This window comes from Salmo salar, chromosome 15 (assembly GCF_965601325.2).
Source record: "Salmo salar chromosome 15, fSalSal1, whole genome shotgun sequence".
Taxonomy (NCBI): Eukaryota; Metazoa; Chordata; class Actinopteri; order Salmoniformes; family Salmonidae; genus Salmo; species Salmo salar.
The window spans coordinates 52,300,675-52,319,220 of NC_138305.1; the positions used below are offsets into that span (position 1 = coordinate 52,300,675).

Here is an 18,546-nt window from a genome sequence, read left to right on the forward strand (position 1 = left end):
TTATTCACTGACATATTTACTGTAGTGTGATAAATTATGATTTTTGTAGCAAAATAACATTAAAGGGTGTTTTGGAGGTTCCGATATCATCTATCCTCATGCTTGAGGGTGGGTCAACCAATATGGGCACAGGTGTCTATTACCGAAGGGAAACATTTATAGCTAAATGGTTATTTAGACTTGGATGAGATGTGCCTATAATTTATAGGCCTCTAGTAAAAATAACACAAAGGGGCCTAATCTAGAATGACCATGATGACGTTTAGAATGTTCTTGGCTGTTGCCCGGAGTGTATGGAGAGTTGCAGCTGCTAACAGATCAAATGAATTTGTCAACATGCTTCGTAAACAACAGGTGTAGACTAACAGCGAAACGCTTACTTACAAACCCTTCCCAACAATGCAGAGAGAAAAAAAATGAAATAATAGAAAAATAATAACACGAGAAATAAGTACACAATGAGTAACGATAACTTGGCCATATACATGGGGTACCAGTACAGAGTCGATGAGCAGGGGTACGAGGTAAATGAGGTAGATACTGTATGTATATATACTGTCTGTAGGTAGGGATAACGTGACTAGGTAACAGGGTAGATAATAAACAGTAGCAGCAGCGTGTGTCGAGTCAAAAGAGTGCTAAAAGGGTCAATGTTGCATAGTCTGAGTTGGTGCATCGGTACGGCTTGCTGAGCGGTAGCAGAGAGAACTGTCTATCTATATATGCTACACCGGTGGCTGGCGGCACCTTAATTGGGGAGGACAGGCTCATAGTCACGTCCTCCCCTCAGCAGCCTCCTGTGCCACTGGCGCAAATCATCATTGAATTGGGGGACGTGCACAGCAGGGGTGAAACTGTTTCCTAACGGACGCAAACAGCAAAACTATAGTTTTTATTGGATAAATGTAGGTAGCTTCCTCCCCGTTTCGTTTGCTTACGTCAAAGAAACGTTTCGCAACAGAATCGGCGGAATGAATACACCCGAGGCCTGCTGCACTACAGGGCGCTACAGTAGACGGGGCGGGGGGGGGATAAGGAAGTGAGTGAACAGGCTGGGCTGGTGTGGCGGAGGGATACATAGTCCCCGTTCTCACCACCACCACCGCGACGCACCTCCATCCCGCTGGAAAGTCCATCTAAGGAACGAGCACACACGTTGTCTAGTTCATAGACAATCAGCCCAGATCCATCGAACATGGTATGTATTCTATATTTTTTGTGGGATTCATTTTTTTTAATCATTTGTCAATGCATTTAATGCCACGATGTAATGGGACATGGAAGAGGGTCAAGATATGGGGGATATCCACAATTTTGCTATTCATTCATATAGGTTTACAGCATTTTATCTTACCGGGAATTAAATGAGGGTGATCAAAAAGCTTGCTGTTTTGCAACTGTTATGTAATTGCATGGGATATGTCATCTTTAGTCTTACGAGGGCGAGTTGATTCTATTTGGAGGAACATTTTCTAGGGCGATATAACCGCTGAGGTGTAAATGAACAGGATGTAACACAAAATGGAGCGGGATTCCGCGATAACTGCGCAATTCTTACGGCATAGTAGTTGGCTCGATGGCTATACCGGGGTATGTTGCTGGCTCGAGGCTGCACGGTGCAGATTTAATTAATTCAAACATCAGATTAATAGCTTTGGGATAACTAGCAAGTTGCTAGATGATTACAGCACAATTCTGTAACTAAAGTGATTACATTTCAGAGTGTAGTGTGTTGGCTGGAATAGGAAAGCGCACTGGCAAATTATGGGGTAACGCTGCACTCGTAAAGAGTTGACAAGCCTTTTTACCTATGATGCTGCTTCATGTCTCAACACGTTTTATTAATGGGCAATCTAGTTATATCAACTCCTATATGCTACCGAATAGGATTCATCCCATTTTGAGGAAAATGAACCCATTCCATGGATAGTTATTAGCTGCATTTTTCCATGTTGCATCATCGCGCTCTGTCTGATGGACCAACCATAATGCGAATTGCAGCAATACATCGCCTGTGATCCGCAACTGAAATCGCCCATCTCCCTCAAATTGGGGAATCTGGAAAAAATTGAAACATTTTATATAATTCTACATTACAGTAGTTACAAAGTTTCGCCTTCAAGCGCCGTTTATCTCACTGTAACGCCGCCTGATTAGGTTGTCTTTTGCGTTCTTAATGGTATGCAAATGCCTACTCGGTAGCCTAGGCGAGAACATCAACAGCTGTTCAGTCTTGGGTCTGCTGTTTTTTATTTTATTTTATTCCTTCAAATGCAGAATAAAGTATTTGATTGATGTTTAATGTCATTCTTATTACATCATTTAGCAGCAACAAAGTTATATTTTCTGGGAATTATTGTTAGGCTAAATCAGAAATGTGTTTCAAACTTCACTGTATAACTGTCAACGATCAAACAGCTCACACACAATTTCCAACTGTCGAAATTGAGTTCATTCAATGACATAGAAAGGGAAAGGGTGATACCTAGTCAGCTGCACAACTGAATGCATTCAAACCCAAAATGCCTATTCTACGTTTAACCCAACCCCTCTGACTCATATAAAAGCATCTCTCAGATGTCACAGCAAGATAAGTCATTCGGTGGAAGTGATGAAGCCGGGTGTGTTGAAGGGAAAAGTCTCTCCCAATCAATATATGAATGATCTATTGATTACCAGCCCTGTGGATCATTCATAGCACTAGGGGAGTCAATAGAAATGTTTCTCTGTGCGATCACATATCTATCACGTGTGGTATTGAACTGCTGCATGCGGTAGGTTTCATGTTGCACACCAGTGTAGTAATTGAAGTATATGTTGCGCATCGCCCTTTTGAAAAGTTGAATCCGTGAGCAAAGCCCTGTGTAGGCCTACCATACACTCCAACATAAAACAACTATTGAAGTGGAAAACCTGTATCTCTATTCAGATGGAAGTATCAAGTAAGTCTACCTGTCCCTATCCTGTTCCAGCCTTGTTTGCTGGTGCGTGTTTAGTAACTTAGAGGACATCTGATCCCGAGCATTGAATCATTTATTTGCCTGGCAGGTGGTCCTGGCCTGGATGAGTCAACCTGTAAACTGCTATCAGGGTTGTGTTCATTAGGCACCAAACAGACTGAAAAATGAGGAGGAACTACCTGGACTCGTCCAATAAGAAATGCACATTTTTGTTTTCCATTGCGAAATGTTTTCAATTTTTTTACTGTGGGTCCTAATGAACACAACCCAAAACTCAACCCACCAATCAGGTCCATATGGTGCCCTAGGCTGGTGTTGATGGTGATTGCCCCCCCCCCAATCTTTTGTCCAGACTGAAAGAGAAGAGGCGTTCAACACATATGAGCTCAAAAGCTTCCCAGTACAAATGTATGTCTGTGTGCTCATACATATAGTATGTCCCTGGGGACTAAGAGTTTCCTTTGTTATGAGTCATATTCATACACTTTAGGGGAAGCAAGTCCATATAAGGGGCCTTACTGATGCCACCTACTCTCTATTGTAGGCTACACTGTAAAACTGTAGACTAGAGATGCTCGGATAATACCTGCCTGCCTTGTAAAGGATGTTTAAGAAGCGTGATGGACTGCATAGCAGAGACCAGCCAAACTAGTTTCTATCGGTAAGCTACTGCTGTTCTGCAGCCTAAAGACAGACACCAGAACAATAGGCTACCTGGTGATGTTTGAGAAGAGAAAGAATGTCATTTGTCTAGTGAACTAACGAGTCCTGTCTCTAGTCCCTTGCTGTGGTTGGTCAGTGGGAGTGGTTGTCCCACTCATGCCAGAGAACCTGTAACAGGCAGGAACCCCTCCACCCACACCCTTCTCTCTCAAGCTGGCCTGAATGCTTGCCCAACAACACCCTCACTTCCATAGGAAATGGTGACTCAGAGGGAGTTTCCTGGACACAGACGTGTGTGTGGGTGGAGTGGGTGGAGTGGTTCTGTGATGTGTTAATTCAGCAGTACTTTGCTGCCTACCAGCACGTTGCTACATCCACCAAGCCCCCGTTGCCTTCCAGCTAGACTGGCCAAAAGAGAGAGGGAGTGAGAGGGCGCCCCAGAGGGGAAAGGCCTGTATTAGGAGCGTGGGCCTGGTTCCAGGCAGCCCCAGTGATGCCAAGGGAAAGGAAGGGCCGGAGAAGGCCTGGTCGCACAGCAGCACTGTGAGGCCCAGTCATGCAAAGGGAACGGAAGGGCTGGAGAAGGCCTGGTCGCGCAGCAGCACGGTGAGACCCAGCTGTCTGGGAAACAGCCACAGGAGCTCTGCCACTGAACCCACCTGACGCCCCGCCCTTCAGAGGAAAGAAGAGAGGGATGACAGAGAGAGAGAGGAATAGGAGCGAGAAAGATAACAGGAGTGAGGGATGAGAGAAACATGAGTTGTAGGGCGGGAAGAGAGGCCATGGCCGATGTCCATTCGTTCATTAACCCCACCTGTCAGTGTAAAAACATTTATCTCGGACATTTCACAAATCTTGCAGATGGAGGGAACAGGGAGTCCAGGAGAAGGAGGAGAGGGAAAAGGCTATTGTCTAACGCTTATTGAATCGCGTCAGCTAATCTAATTTAGCCTGGTGAAGTTAACCATCGCACTGGACGTATCAATCAAGGCCACCGGAGCCATGTAGAGACTATTTTGCTATCAGCCTGTTAAAGAGCATCTAAAAAAAATGTAATCGTGTAATTTGAGGTCTAGGCCTTCCCCCGGCCATCTCCATGAGTTTGTGTCTGATCTATCCAAACCAGCAGACCTTATCACTAGGAAAGAACCTCACCCATCATACACACTGTGGTATAAGGAGTGGCCTTTGCGCATGTCCGTTTCATATGGTTGACTGAGGACAGAATCAACACTATCGTGGTCTATGTTTGGGGTTGCAGTTACACAGACGTCTATAAAGCCTCCACATATCTACTGTACTGTAGGATATTTGGTCTGCTTTGGGACAGAACTGAACTGGTTGCTATGTGACTAATTCACAGGAAACCTGGCGACGGAAACTAATGGCATAGAGGGAAATGCCAATTAAGAGTGTGTTCCTGTTTCCCCCCCTGCCAGCAGCAGGCACTCAGCGTTACGTCAGTGGTTTGTTGCCGTAATCATAAGCATGTTTTGCCAATCTGGGAGGGTACCGCGGGATTTACCATTTACACACACACACACACAGTGTTGTAAGACCAATGGTGCTGTTGCTGTGTGTGAATGTTTGTTTGAAACCTGAGGTCCTCTGTGTGTGTGTGTGTGTGTGTGTGTGTGTGTGTGTGTGTGTGTGTGTGTGTGTGTGTGTGTGTGTGTGTGTGTGTGTGTGTGTGTGTGTGTGTGTGTCAAGACTTCATCCATCTGTGGGCCAACTGTAGAGGAGTGCTGCCAAGTCATTACACACACACACACACACACACACAGACACACACACACACACTCATTCATTAAAGTGCCTCTGACTCACCGGAGTCATTAAATAGGGCTAACAGAGAACAGGGAACATGCTGGGAGGGAGTCGGGGAGACCAGATCAACTGAACACACCCCTACAGCCGTTTTAGCATTTTCAGCTAACAGCAGGCCAGGGCCATGGCCAGTAGGCACAGAACAGGTTCTTCCACCTGGGGAGCGTTCAGTCGGAAGAAACACGTTTAGAAACAGACGTGGTACATGACCTTGGGCCAATAATAGAGAGCACTCTTTTTCTGTTTCAAAAACATGTTTGTGGCCACTGAAAATTGTCCAAGGTAGTCTCTGGAACAAGGTGGGGGGGGGAGTCTTCCCTGAACAATGTCCTCACTGTGGGGTGTTGAAATCACGGAGGCAGCATGACTAAGTCGTTTGGTATTTGGGATTTAGCGACTGAGTGAATGACTGTTTGTTTGTTTTTCTCCCTCAATGTTTTACCCTCAGGCCGATCAACTAACTGAGGAACAGATTGCAGGTAGGAACGACTGAGTAATCCCGCTCTCTAGCATGTTTAACACGTTTCACTAATTCATGAACAGTGCACACACACATTATATATATATATTTATTTATTTATTTATTTAAATTTTTATTTTATTTAACCTTAATTTAACTAGGCAAGTCAGTTAAGAACAAATTATTTTTACGACGGCCTACCCCGGGCCAAACCCAGACGACAGATAACATACTGTAAGGAAAACATACAGGAGTTTATTTTCTCACTGTCCATTGACTTCAGCCATGTTCTTGTCTGAAATAAGTGGAATGAAATATCGTCTTCTCATTTGATGTGTGTGTGATTTGGGCCAGCGATAACTAGCTAGTACACTCTGTTATTCTCCTCAGTTAGATCTCTAAACCCCTGGGTGGCTAATTAGCCAATGCTACTGGGTCCCAGGCTAATTCGGTCTTGTCTTCAGCAGTACACTTCAAACATCTAACCCTGGAGGGGTTTCTTGTGGCCCGTCAATATTAAAATCCCTTAGATCTGCCTGTATATTGATTTGAACAAGTTATCAAACACCATCACGTCTACTCTAAACTTCCTAAAACACAGATCTTTGGCTGTAGGTCTCTCTTGAACTACGTCTCGCAAACTAGTAATTAACTGTCTATATAAGCCCTTTACAACCTCCCTTAAGTCTATCTTAATGTAAAGTGTTACCCATCCCACAACCAAAGCTTGAGCCACAGCCCAAGAAGCCCTGACTGAGTCTGTGATCCACCCACCAGTAGGAAACACTGACTTAACCATAGAGACTTTACGTAACCCCACCTTTCCTTCTCCTCCCTCCCTCCCTCCCTCGCAGAGTTCAAGGAGGCGTTCTCCTTATTCGACAAGGATGGCGACGGCACCATCACGACCAAAGAGCTGGGCACCGTGATGAGGTCGCTGGGACAGAACCCCACAGAGGCGGAGCTGCAGGACATGATCAACGAGGTTGACGCTGACGGTGAGTAAAACACCTGAAGCTGGGTTAGGCACACCCGATTGGTTAAACAACAAATTAAAAATGGGGGTGTGAAGTTCAGACGGGGGAGACTTGGGCAAACACGTGCGTCATCAAAAGGCGACGAAACCTGTAGTCATTGTGAGTTCCACACCATGAACTGCCCAAAATAGAATGCACTTGCATGATCTCCACATATTGGTTTAGCACGGTCTGTCCCCATTAGAGTTTAGCCTATACAATTGTTTGGGAATGTGCCTTTAGCAGTTGTCACTCACTGCCTGTCAAACAGTCCCTCGGTGTCTTATGACTTCACTGTTACCTGCCTGAAGGCCAGGCAGATTATTGCCACGGTGTCAGCTTTCGCACTAAGAGCACTATGGTGAGTGACAAGTCTTCAAGACCCCTGTCAACTTATCAACACAACTGTCTCCTGATTAAACTTGAGGTTTAATCCCAAATTACACTCTGTTCCCTTTCCAGTGCACTACATTTGTCCAGGGCCCATAGGGGGTGCCATTTGGGACACACATTGAGTCAGTGAGAATGAGAGTGATCATGGTAGGAGGCAGTGTCCTTGACTCTTAACGATGTTGGAAATTAAAGCTGTTAGTCGTCTAGGCGACCAGGCAGGGCCACCTATACCAAGATGATGCTCTGTCAGCGTAAAGGGTTTTGGTAAATGGGGCCTTATCAATTGCAGACATATTGCTAGATCTCACCACTGTTTGGCTCGGCTCGCTGTATCTATCCAAAGTCCCCGCCTCTCTCTCTGTCCTCTCTATCCTGTCTAGTTATCTGTACAGCGTTTTCTCTCTCGTTTAGGCAATCTGGGTCAGACAGCGATGAAGCTAGTAATGGAAAATAAAACTAATTACATAACCTCTGATCTGCGTTTCGCTCTCTACACTCAGTATCTTCTCTCCTCTCCGCTTTGTACATTCAGTACCCTCATAGTGATGTCAACAGCAGGGCCACAGATTATTTACTAAACAAGCAGAGTGGATGCCCCAGGGAGAGAATGAGGTTAGCTTTACCCCAGAGAGGTGTGCTGTTGGTCTCTGAGAGAGGAGGTCTCTTGTTTGGGCTCTGAAGTGGTGTTTTGTGTTGCCCTATCATTGTTCTCCGGGTTTGATCCCTCCCCACCAATCTCTGTTGCCCCCGTGTGAAAAATATTTGGACTTCATTGGTTTCATTGGAACATTTTGCATGTTGTCTTAGGGGTTGGTCCGCCTTGCCTAGGAAAAGCTATGGGGAAATAGTACTAGCCTACGGAATGAATGTCCTCATAGACCGTAGAATGAGTCTTCCTCTTATAGTTTGCGTCAGCAGTGGCTCTTATATACAGTATAATCGTACCATCTCCCACTCGTTCCCTCTCTCCTCCTCATCTCCATCTCTCCCACCCACTCCATCGCTCCTTCTTGTACTTCAAGCCCGGCAGAGTCGGGCCCTGGAGTCACAGCCAGCTCTCGCTGCAGAAAGATCTCACCGGGTGTTTCTCAATATGCATACTACCGGACTCCACACTCTCATGCTCCGAGTGCATTCTCCGAGGACGTTCTCTCGAGTTCATTCTTGTGAGGACAAGAGTGTGGAGATCGCTTAAAATATTACATTTGAGAAGCACTCGCACTCCCCCATGCTGCACCTCCCCATTCACTGAACGTTCTTCCAGCCAGGACAATGGCAAGAATAGAGACAAAACAAGGTACACGCAAAGCAAACAATTTACTTAATTATTATCAGCCAGCTATGTGAATCGTAATAATCCTGCTAACCAGCTGGTTTAACAGGAAAAAACAACCTTAAACTAATGTTATGCAATGTAGAGGTCAATTCTTCGTGGGTAGCTAGCTACCAATTCTTCGTGGGTAGCTAGCTACCAATTCTTCGTGGGTAGCTAGCTACCAATTCTTCGTGGGTAGCTAGCTAGGCCTATTGACTTAGTATGGACTTACCCATTCATGGAACCTTCTTACAGCCAGAACAGTGGCAAAAGAGACAAAACAAGATATATACACAGAGCAAACCTTTTACTTCATACAGTGCCTTCAGAAAGTATTCACACCCCTTGACTTTTTCAAAATGTTGTTGTGTTACACACAATACCCGTAATGTCAAAGTGGAATTATGTTTTTGACATTTTTACGAATTAATTAAAAATGAAAAGCTGAAATGTATTGAGTCAATAAGCGTTCCACCCCTTTGTTATGGCAAGCCTCAATAAGTTCAGGAGTAAACATGTGCTTAACAAGTCACATACATTGCATGGACTCACTTTGTGTGCAATAATAGTGTCCAACATGATTTTTGAATGCCTCATCTCTGTACCCCACACATACAATTATCTGTAAAGCCCCTCAGTCGAGCAGTGAATTTCAAACAGATTCAACCACAAAGACCAGGGAGGTTTTCCAATGCCTCGGAAAGAAGGGCATCTATTGATAGATGGGTATAAAAAAACTAAACAGACATTTAATATCCCTTTGAGCATGGTGAAGTTATCACGTACACTTTGGATGGTGTATCAATATATCCAGTCACTACAAAGATGCAAGCAGCCTTCCATGAGGTCAATGGTGACTTTAAAACAGTTAGAGTTTAATGGCTGAGAAAACTGAGGATGGATCATTGGATCATAACATTGTAGTTACTCGGCAATACTAACCTAATTGACAGAGTGAAAAGAAGGATGCCTCTAGAGAATGCAAATATTCCAAGACATGCATCCTGTTTGCAACAAGGCACTAAAGTAAAACTGCAAAAAATGTGGCAAAGAAATTAACTTTTAGTCATGAATACAAATCTTCCTGATTGGCCGAGTTACAGCTCTAAATCTACTTAAATCTATGACAAGACCTGCAAATGGTTGTCTAGCAATGATCAACAACCAATTTCACAGAGTTTGAATAATAATATTTTTTTTTTTAAAGAAAGAATAATACACAAATCCAGGTGTGGAAAGCCCTTAGAGACTTACCCAGAAAGACTCACAGCTTTAATCACTGACAAAAGGTGCTTCTGCAAATTATTGTCTCAGGGGTGTGAATACTTATGTAAATGAGACATTTCTGTATTTCATTTTTAATACATTTGCACACACAAAAAAAATTCGATTTTGAATTGAGGCTGCAACACAGCAACATGTGGAATAAGTCAAGGGGTATGAAACATTTCAGAGGGCACTATAACAATCAGCTACATGTGACTCGTAATAATCTAGCTAAACAGATAGTTTAACAGGCTAAAACTAATGTTATGCAACGTAGACGTCAATTCTTTGTAGATAGCTAGCTAACAAATATTTGTGGCTAACTAACAGTAGTAGCTAGCCGGTTAGCCCGGTGGACATACAATGGACTTGCGATCTATGCACACTGCAGTGAGTATTGGAAGGCAGGTAAACATGCCAAAATGAACATAGCATGTATTTATTAACGCATCGAGTAATATTGTAGTCAGGCAACATATGAGATGTGAACGGGCAACATTTAATTCTGAAGTCAGAATGTATTTTCTCTCGCTTTAGCTCAAATAACGGCACCATTGATTTCAAGAAATGTAGCAACAAAAAAAATGTTTACGCGGTTGCTTCATATTTCTGTGCATTTTTTGTAACTTTCCTCTGAAGCTTGCTTCGATGCGTGCTTCAGAATATGTACAAAAAGGGTACGTATTCGAGATGTGTGCTCCGTTTTGCATACTTTGATTTGGACTCCTACTCCGAGCCTTCCGTGCTCCAATTTGCGTGCTCAAAGCACCGTAGTATGCATTTTGAGAAACAGCCATAGTTTCCCTTCGAAATTCAAATTTGTTATGGACGAACGTCTATTTCACAGTGGTTACAGGGTTAAAACAGAAACAACTCAAATTAAGTTTAGGTATTAATTCCCGAGTGCATAAGGTTAGGTCTATGTTTCGGGGAAGGCTTAAAACAAAATCATGAAAAACATCACCCATTCTCACGGCTTGCTAGAGCATTTAGACTGGGGTGGTCCAGTAGCCTAAGCAGCACGCTCCGGTTCCGAGCAACATCGAGCCCAGTGATGGGCGATCGTTTTCTATTTTTTTGTGAGCGCCGAGGAAAGCATATCGACGTTCTCAGGACCTTGTCAAACGTCCGAAACTGCTGTCTGTTACTAGTGATCAGGCTGCTTTATTACTCCAGGCCTCCTCTTCCTCTTGATTGTTCTTCCAGTGCTATGTTTTCAGGCCCTGCCTGGCTGCAAAGGGGCTCATCACACACACACACACACACACACACAAAGGCTGTCTGCTCTCTGATTGGGGCTCCCCAGTGGCATGTGTTCCTTTTGATGGCTGCTGTGCTTGTGCTGCTGGCCCGGTCAAGTGTGTGTGTGTGTGTGTGTGTGTGCGCGCGCGCATCTCTCTGTATCTCGTCTGTCTTTCTGTGTCTCTTTCTGTCTATGTGCGCCTATGTCTCTGTGTGTCTCTCTCTCTGTGTGTGTGTGTCTCCATGTTTGTTTGTGTCTCTGTGTGTTAGGCCATGAGATCACTAGCCCGCGGCCATTAGATCACCATCTGCCTTATCGCATTATGCTCTCTACTCTGCTGTTGTTACAGCCCTGCTTACAGGGAGATCTGCTATTCCCTGGGTAATCCCAGTACCACCAGCCCCACCCATCCTCCGCTCCACACACACACACACACACACAAATATACACACACACTCTACTCCATGCGAGGTTAATCCAGCGGGTTCTCGGACCTCTCCTCTGACCTTCCCCCTCTCTCCGCCACCCCCGCACGTCCCAGTCCACCCACCCACCCAGCTCCCTCTCTTGCTGAAAGGCACTCACACACACACACACACACACACACACAATCCTCGTACAGTAGTAGATCCCAGAGCCTATCCCCTCCCTGTAGAGTACCATTATAATCCCTGGGTACTGTACTGTATGTCGATCCATAGAATAGGCTGGTTAGAGCCTATGTCAGGGAAAGGGTAGGGATCTCACCGCTGCCACCAACATCCATCCATCCTCCACCCATCTCACTGTAAACTCACACATCCTGAGTTGGTTAGAGGCTGTGTGGGAGAGATTCCACGGCTGCCACCAACGTCCATCCATTCATCCACCACAGATGAACCCACACCACAGGAGGCCGGTGGCACCTGATTTAGGGAGGACGGGCTCATAGTAATGGCTGGAATAAATACTAATACCGGATTAAACGCGTGGTTTCCATGTGTTTGATGCCGTTCCATTTACTCCGTTCCAGCCATTACTATGAGCCCGTCCTCCCCTCAGCAGCCCCCTGTGACACAGACATCCTGTAAGGCCTGGTTAGAGAGAAGGATTAGAGATGGTTAGAGTCTATGTCAAGGTGGAGGAGGCGGCAGGCTCCCTGGTCCCTGACTCCCCAGGCAGAGCCCTCTGTCAAGGGCAGATGAGAGGTGATTTTTATGGGGCCTGGCCTAGACTCCAGCCCAGCATACAGTAGGAGATGTCTGAGGATGGATTCTTCCTCTGGTCTCTGTAGCTGGACATCTACAACCTCCTCCCAGGGCTACCCTGAGGTATAGAGGAAAGACACCCAGTCTAGTACTAGGATACTGTGCAATGTGCACTGCTTTTTAAAGCAGGAAGTGAATTGAGTTGTATGCAAGGACATAACAGGTGATTTCACAGAAAGGCTTTTCAGGGTATTTCATCACACGATGATGAAGAATTGCTAGTCAACAAACAAGCCTTTTTTGTAATTTACACACAGTTAAAAACATGTTTTACTGTATGTTTACTATTATCAGCATCTTATCATTGCAATTAACTAAACAGGGTGTTATAATGAACTAAACGGGGTGTTATAATGAACTAAACAGGCTGTTTCCTATCTACAATCCAGGCAATGGCACCATTGACTTCCCGGAGTTCCTGACCATGATGGCCAGAAAAATGAAGGACACAGACAGTGAGGAGGAGATCCGTGAAGCCTTCAGGGTATTCGACAAGGTAAAGTACTGCATGTTTACTATCTAACACATCCTCGGAGAGTAATCCTCAAATGACAATGTTGCTTTGTAATGAACTAGTAAACAGTCCATATATAAGATATATCCACCTTTGATAAACACATCGTCAAAACCTCCGGTTATGGTGATGGTGCACTCTTAGAAAGAAAGGTGCTGTCTAGAACCTAAAAGGGTTCTTCGGCTGTCCCCATAGGAGAACCCTTTGAAGAACCCCTTTTGGTTCCAGGTAGAACCCTTTCCCTAGAGGGTTCTACTTGGAACCAAAAAGGATTCTACTTGGAACCAGAAAGGGTTCTCCTATGGGGACAGCCAAATAACATTTTTTTCTGGGAGTGTATATATATCATTAACCATCCAATGGGGATTTGATTCTCCGTTCATTACCTAATGGGGATTCACCTCTCCACTCATCATTGCCCAATTGGGATTTGCGTCTCTTTTTTATCCTGATTGCTCCCCAATGCCTTTCCGTCTATTCTCACCCAATGGAATTTCTTCCCTTGTGTCTCCAGGACGGAAACGGCTACATCAGCGCAGCAGAACTCCGTCACGTCATGACAAACCTGGGGGAGAAGTTAACAGACGAGGAGGTAGACGAGATGATCAGAGAAGCAGACATTGACGGAGACGGACAGGTCAACTATGAAGGTAAGAAGACAGTACACCTAGCCCTGTATGCTTAACCAGCCACATATGGCAGTGGATATTATTGGTTAATATAACAGAGACGAACTATGAAGGTAAGAGGAGGACAGTAGTTGTTCCAGGCTAGCTCTGGGTAGTGTTCATTGGGTCACAAAACGGAAAACGTTTCAAAACATTTTGCATGGAAAACAGAAATTAGTTTCTTATTATAAATCTAGGAAGTCCCTCTCTGTTTCAGTACGTTTTCTTCCATTTGGCACCTAATGAACATGACCCTGTACAGCAGGCATAATCAGCTACAGTGCCTTTAGAAAGTATTCATACCACTTGATTTATTCCATATTTTGTTGTGTTACAGCCTGAATTCAAAATGGATTCAGTTAAGTTTTGGGGGGCAAATGTATTGATAAGGAAATATAGAAATATATCTAATTTTCACAAGTATTTACACCCCTTTGCTGTGACACTCCAAATTGAGCTTAGGTGCATCCAATTTCCTTTGATCGTCCTTGAGATGTCACTACAGCTTGATTGGAGTCCACTTGTGGCTCATTCAATTGTTTGGGCATGATTTACAAAGAAACACACCTGTCTATATAAGGCCCCACAGTTGACAGTGCATGTCAGAGCAGAAACTATACCATGAAGTCCAAAGAACTGTCCGTAGAACTCCAAGATCAAATTGTGATGATGCATATATCTGAGGAAGGGTATAAAACATTTTTTGTGTTGAAAGTTTCCAAGAGCACAGTGGTCTTCAACATTGGGGTAATTGAAAAAATATGGAACTTCCCAGATTCTGCCTAGAGCTGGCCGTCCAACCAAACTGAGCAACCAGTCAAGAAGGATCTTAGTCAGGGAGGTGACCAAGAACCCAATGACCACTGACAAAACTACAGAGTTCCTTGCCTGAGATGGGAGAACCTGCCAGAAGGACAACAGTCTCTACAGCACTTCATCAATCTGGGCTTTATGGGGGAGTGGCCAGACGGATGCTAATCCTGAGAAAATGACACATGCCAGCACGCCAGCATGCATGGAGTTTGCAAGAAGGCACGTCAAAGACTGAGATCATAAGGCTTAATATTCTGTGGTCTGATGAGACAAAAATGTAACTCTGGCCTGAATGCAAAGCCCTATGTCTGGAAAAAACAGGCACAGCTCATCACCCGTCTAACACCATCCCTACCGTGAAGCATGGTGGTGGCAGGATCATGCTATGAGGATGCTTTTCAGCGGTCGGGACTGGGAGACTGGTAAGGATAGAGGGAACAATGAATGGAGCCAAATACAGGCAAATCCTTGATGAGAACCTGCTTTAGAGTGCAAATGACCTTAGACTGGGGTAAAGATTTACATTCCAACAGGACAATGACCCCAAGCATACAGCCAAAGCAACACTGGAATGGCTTCAGAACAAGAATGTGAAAGCCCTTGAGTGGCCCAGCCAAAACCCAGACTTGAATCCCATTGAAAATCTGTGGAATGACTTGGAAGATTGCTGTTCAACTCCGCTCCCCATCTAACTTAACAGAGCTTGAGAAAATCTGCAAGGAAGAATGGGAGAAAATCCAGATCTGCCAAGCTGTAATCGCCGCCAAATTTGCTTCTACAAAATATTGAATACTTATGTAATTGAGATATTTATGTGTTTCATTTTCAAAAATGTCTAAAAACATGTTTTCACTTTGTCATTATGGGGTATTGTGTGTAGATGGGTAAAAAAAAGAAGAAATAATGACATTTATACAGGCTGTCACAGAACAAAATGTGGAATAAGTCAAGGGTTATGAATACTTTCGGAAGGCACTGTACATGCATCAGTCAGTGCTATCCCTGTAACGGGCATGTAACAGACATGGAAGAGGTATAGCCAGCTACATGTAGCAGTAGTGGTTACTACTGGTTATACAGCCTTTCCAGCACTGTACAGCAGGCTGAACCAGCTACATATACCATTTGTAGTGCCAGCCCTGTAGCAGCCCTGTAGCAGGCTTGTAGCATCCCAGTAGCAGGCTTGTAGCATCCCAGTAGCAGGCTTGTAGCATCCCCGGAGCAGGCTTGTAGCATCCCCGGAGCAGGCTTGTAGCATCCCCGTAGCAGCCCCGGAGCAGGCTTGTAGCAGCCCCGGAGCAGGCTTGTAGCAGCCCCGGAGCAGGCTTGTAGCAGCCCCGGAGCAGGCTTGTAGCAGCCCCGGAGCAGGCTTGTAGCAGCCCCGGAGCAGGCGTAACTAGCCTTTTGCTCTCTTTGTTGTGCTTCCTCTCTCTTTTTCTGTTATTCTTTTCTGTCATTCTTTCTCTTTCCTTCCTTCTCTGTCTCTTCTTCTTTCTCTCTCCCCCTCTGTCTTTTCTCTCTCTCTCAGAGCTGGGCGACATGGACAAAAATCTATTTTGCGATAAATTGCCTAAATTGATGCGATAACGATAAATAGAATGATAAGATTTTTTTATCCTTATCCTTTTTTATCCTTTAAACTGCTACTACTAATTAGATGGTTGTATCTGTCAATTGTCCCATTAATCACCCATATCAGAAAATGCATTTAATTTCAAACTTCACGATATCAGCAAAATGCCTGTGATAAGTGACCGGTATGGTCGACGTCGATCATTTTCAGTTTTCTACTCTCTCTTCCCCTCCCTCCACTGTCACTCCTATTCCCAAAGTGCATTACACAAAACACTGCGCTCATTTTTTTTTTTAGAGGGAGCTGTTGACACAATAAACAGTCCATATGTCTTGGCTGGAAAGCGCCCTACTTCCTCACTCTCTCATTGTGCCATAAAAAGCATATGTAGTCTAAGCATTTGAAAGCCTTCTCTTTATTTTGGTTGGACGTCATTGTGTTGTTTTCACAGTGCAGTGACTTTTTAATCAAATAAGCTTAATGGGATGAACATGAAAGCCGTTTGGAAACGGGACACTAATTAGAATGATGTGCATTCTGTTTCTCCACTGCTTGATTAAGAAAATGTATAAACAATTTAGCAGGTGACTGCCTTGCCTGGCGCTTTGCCAATGGGGCTTAATGAGCTACAGTACGTTACTTATCTTTGTCTTTGTGTTCTTCTCTCTGTCTCTCTCTCTCCTTTCAACAGAGTTTGTACAGATGATGACTGCAAAGTGAAGCTCGGCCAACCTGCCTTGTCCCCTTGTAGAAGACGGAGAAAAAAAGATCACTAAAGTTTTACTTACCTCTTGGGAAAAAAAATGTTCATTTATTCATACTGTTTCTGTATAGAAAATAATTGAATGTTAAAATAAAATATCCTTCTGTCCATCCACACAGAGAAAACAAAAAGATACAAAAAATATCTGCATGATATGGTTAGTGACCCCCCCCCCCCCCCCCCCCAAAATGATGAGTTTAGCATCAGTACTTTAAAGACACATATAACAACCCTGTAATAACTACCTTCAAACTGAAGCAAGGCATTTGGATCCCCTGGAACCCCTTCCAAGTTCCATCCATTTGCTGGTGATGTTTGGGCTGGCCATCTCTCTCTCTCTCTCTCTCTCTTTCCTGTTCTTCATGCATGCAGCTTGTGACTGGAGCACTCCCTCCAGCCAATCCGAGCGTGCTGATTCCACAGGGCTATGGTTGGTATGGTGTCGTTGGTTTGGTACAGTTTTTTGTATTTGGAGAGGAACCCTAGTGATATGGTATATGAAAGGATACAAGGTTTATAAATCAAGCTGAAAGTGGAATGGAACTTACTCGTATGTTAGATAAAGTACATTTTCAAAATGTTTGGCATGTGTTTTTTTTGTTTTGTTTTTTTAATGTTATTTGGACGGCCATCTTAGGTATTTGTGCGTCCCTGCCCTGAAGAGGAGGGATATAAAAAGTCTTACGGTGGAGCTTTGTTTTTTTGCTGGGATGGAGTGTTCCTTTTTCTGGCATTAAGGGAGATTCACTGGCCTTCACGTTTTTTTCTTTCTTCTGTTTTCTCTACTCGGACAAGAGTGTGGCGGAGTTGTTGTGTACGGTGTATATGCAGTATGCATTCTGTAGGTAAGAGTTGCAGCACAAGAGTCTTTTCAACTGTTCATCTGAGTTCAGTTTACATTCATTCCAAGTTGTACATGCTAGTCTTTCATTTTTGTTTTTCAAATAAAAAAAGACCATGAACTTAATCGCTGTTGTTATTGTGTGGTTATAGGATGCTGCTGAGATGTCATGCGACAGTGATTTTGAATCCATTGTCAAATATCAACTGATGATACTACAAAAAAATAAAGACAAAGTATGCATATCTCTGACATAGAAGACTGAATTATAGTCTTAGCTTATTCAATTGCTCAAGATTACCGTGTTGTTCACTGTATATCGACGTCGTTCGATTTAGCCAAACCAGTCGCGGCAACATTTGAATATCTGGTCCTGCTCTGTCAGCAAACTCTAGCTAGAGGCTTGGGGGGGAAAGGGAAAAAGACACCACTGTTTGCGTTCTCACTCAGCCATAGATAAACATCTATGTGCTTCGGCTCTCTGTTGCTAGGCAACAGCTGCATGCTGTTACTAGAATGTTTGGGGTTTGGAAAAAGGCAGGAGGGGAGTTTTAATAAGCCTCAGCTGGAGAGGGAAGCTTCCATGGTGTAGCCGTGTCCTATTAAGGCCAGGCTAAAACTGGTCATAAATGTCTCAAACACACCAGTAGAGAAACGGGGTTGACCACTCTATGGTGTTACCTGAAAGTCCATGAAGACAGAACCACATTGTCGGACTATATTTGGGTCACGATTTGACCATAACGACCAGTTAACCAAAGGCTCCATTTCATGGTCGTGTGGTGCAACCTGTCAGCCACTCACTCTCGTGATTGGCTTGATGCTAGTGGGGACACCAATAACACACAGAACTGTCCCACTACTCTAAAGTCCAATACTGATTGTGGACAGGTAGGGTATTGACAATACATGCCATTTAGCAGATGCTTTTATATAAAGCGGCTAATACGTGCGTCCATTTTACGTATGGGTGGTCCGTGAACA

General features: G+C 44.2%; 1 protein-coding gene across 1 annotated transcript; it reads left to right on the forward strand.

Moving 5' to 3' along the window:
• The first annotated feature begins 1,160 nt into the window (after positions 1-1,160).
• On the forward strand, positions 1,161-17,688 carry LOC100194629 (calmodulin 2 (phosphorylase kinase, delta)-3). The gene is given in 6 exon segments (NM_001139714.1): positions 1,161-1,198; positions 5,899-5,929; positions 6,765-6,908; positions 12,780-12,886; positions 13,419-13,554; positions 16,650-17,688. Coding segments are annotated over 6 exon segments (450 nt in total). The 5' UTR covers positions 1,161-1,195; the 3' UTR covers positions 16,679-17,688.
• Positions 17,689-18,546: the final 858 nt, after the last annotated feature.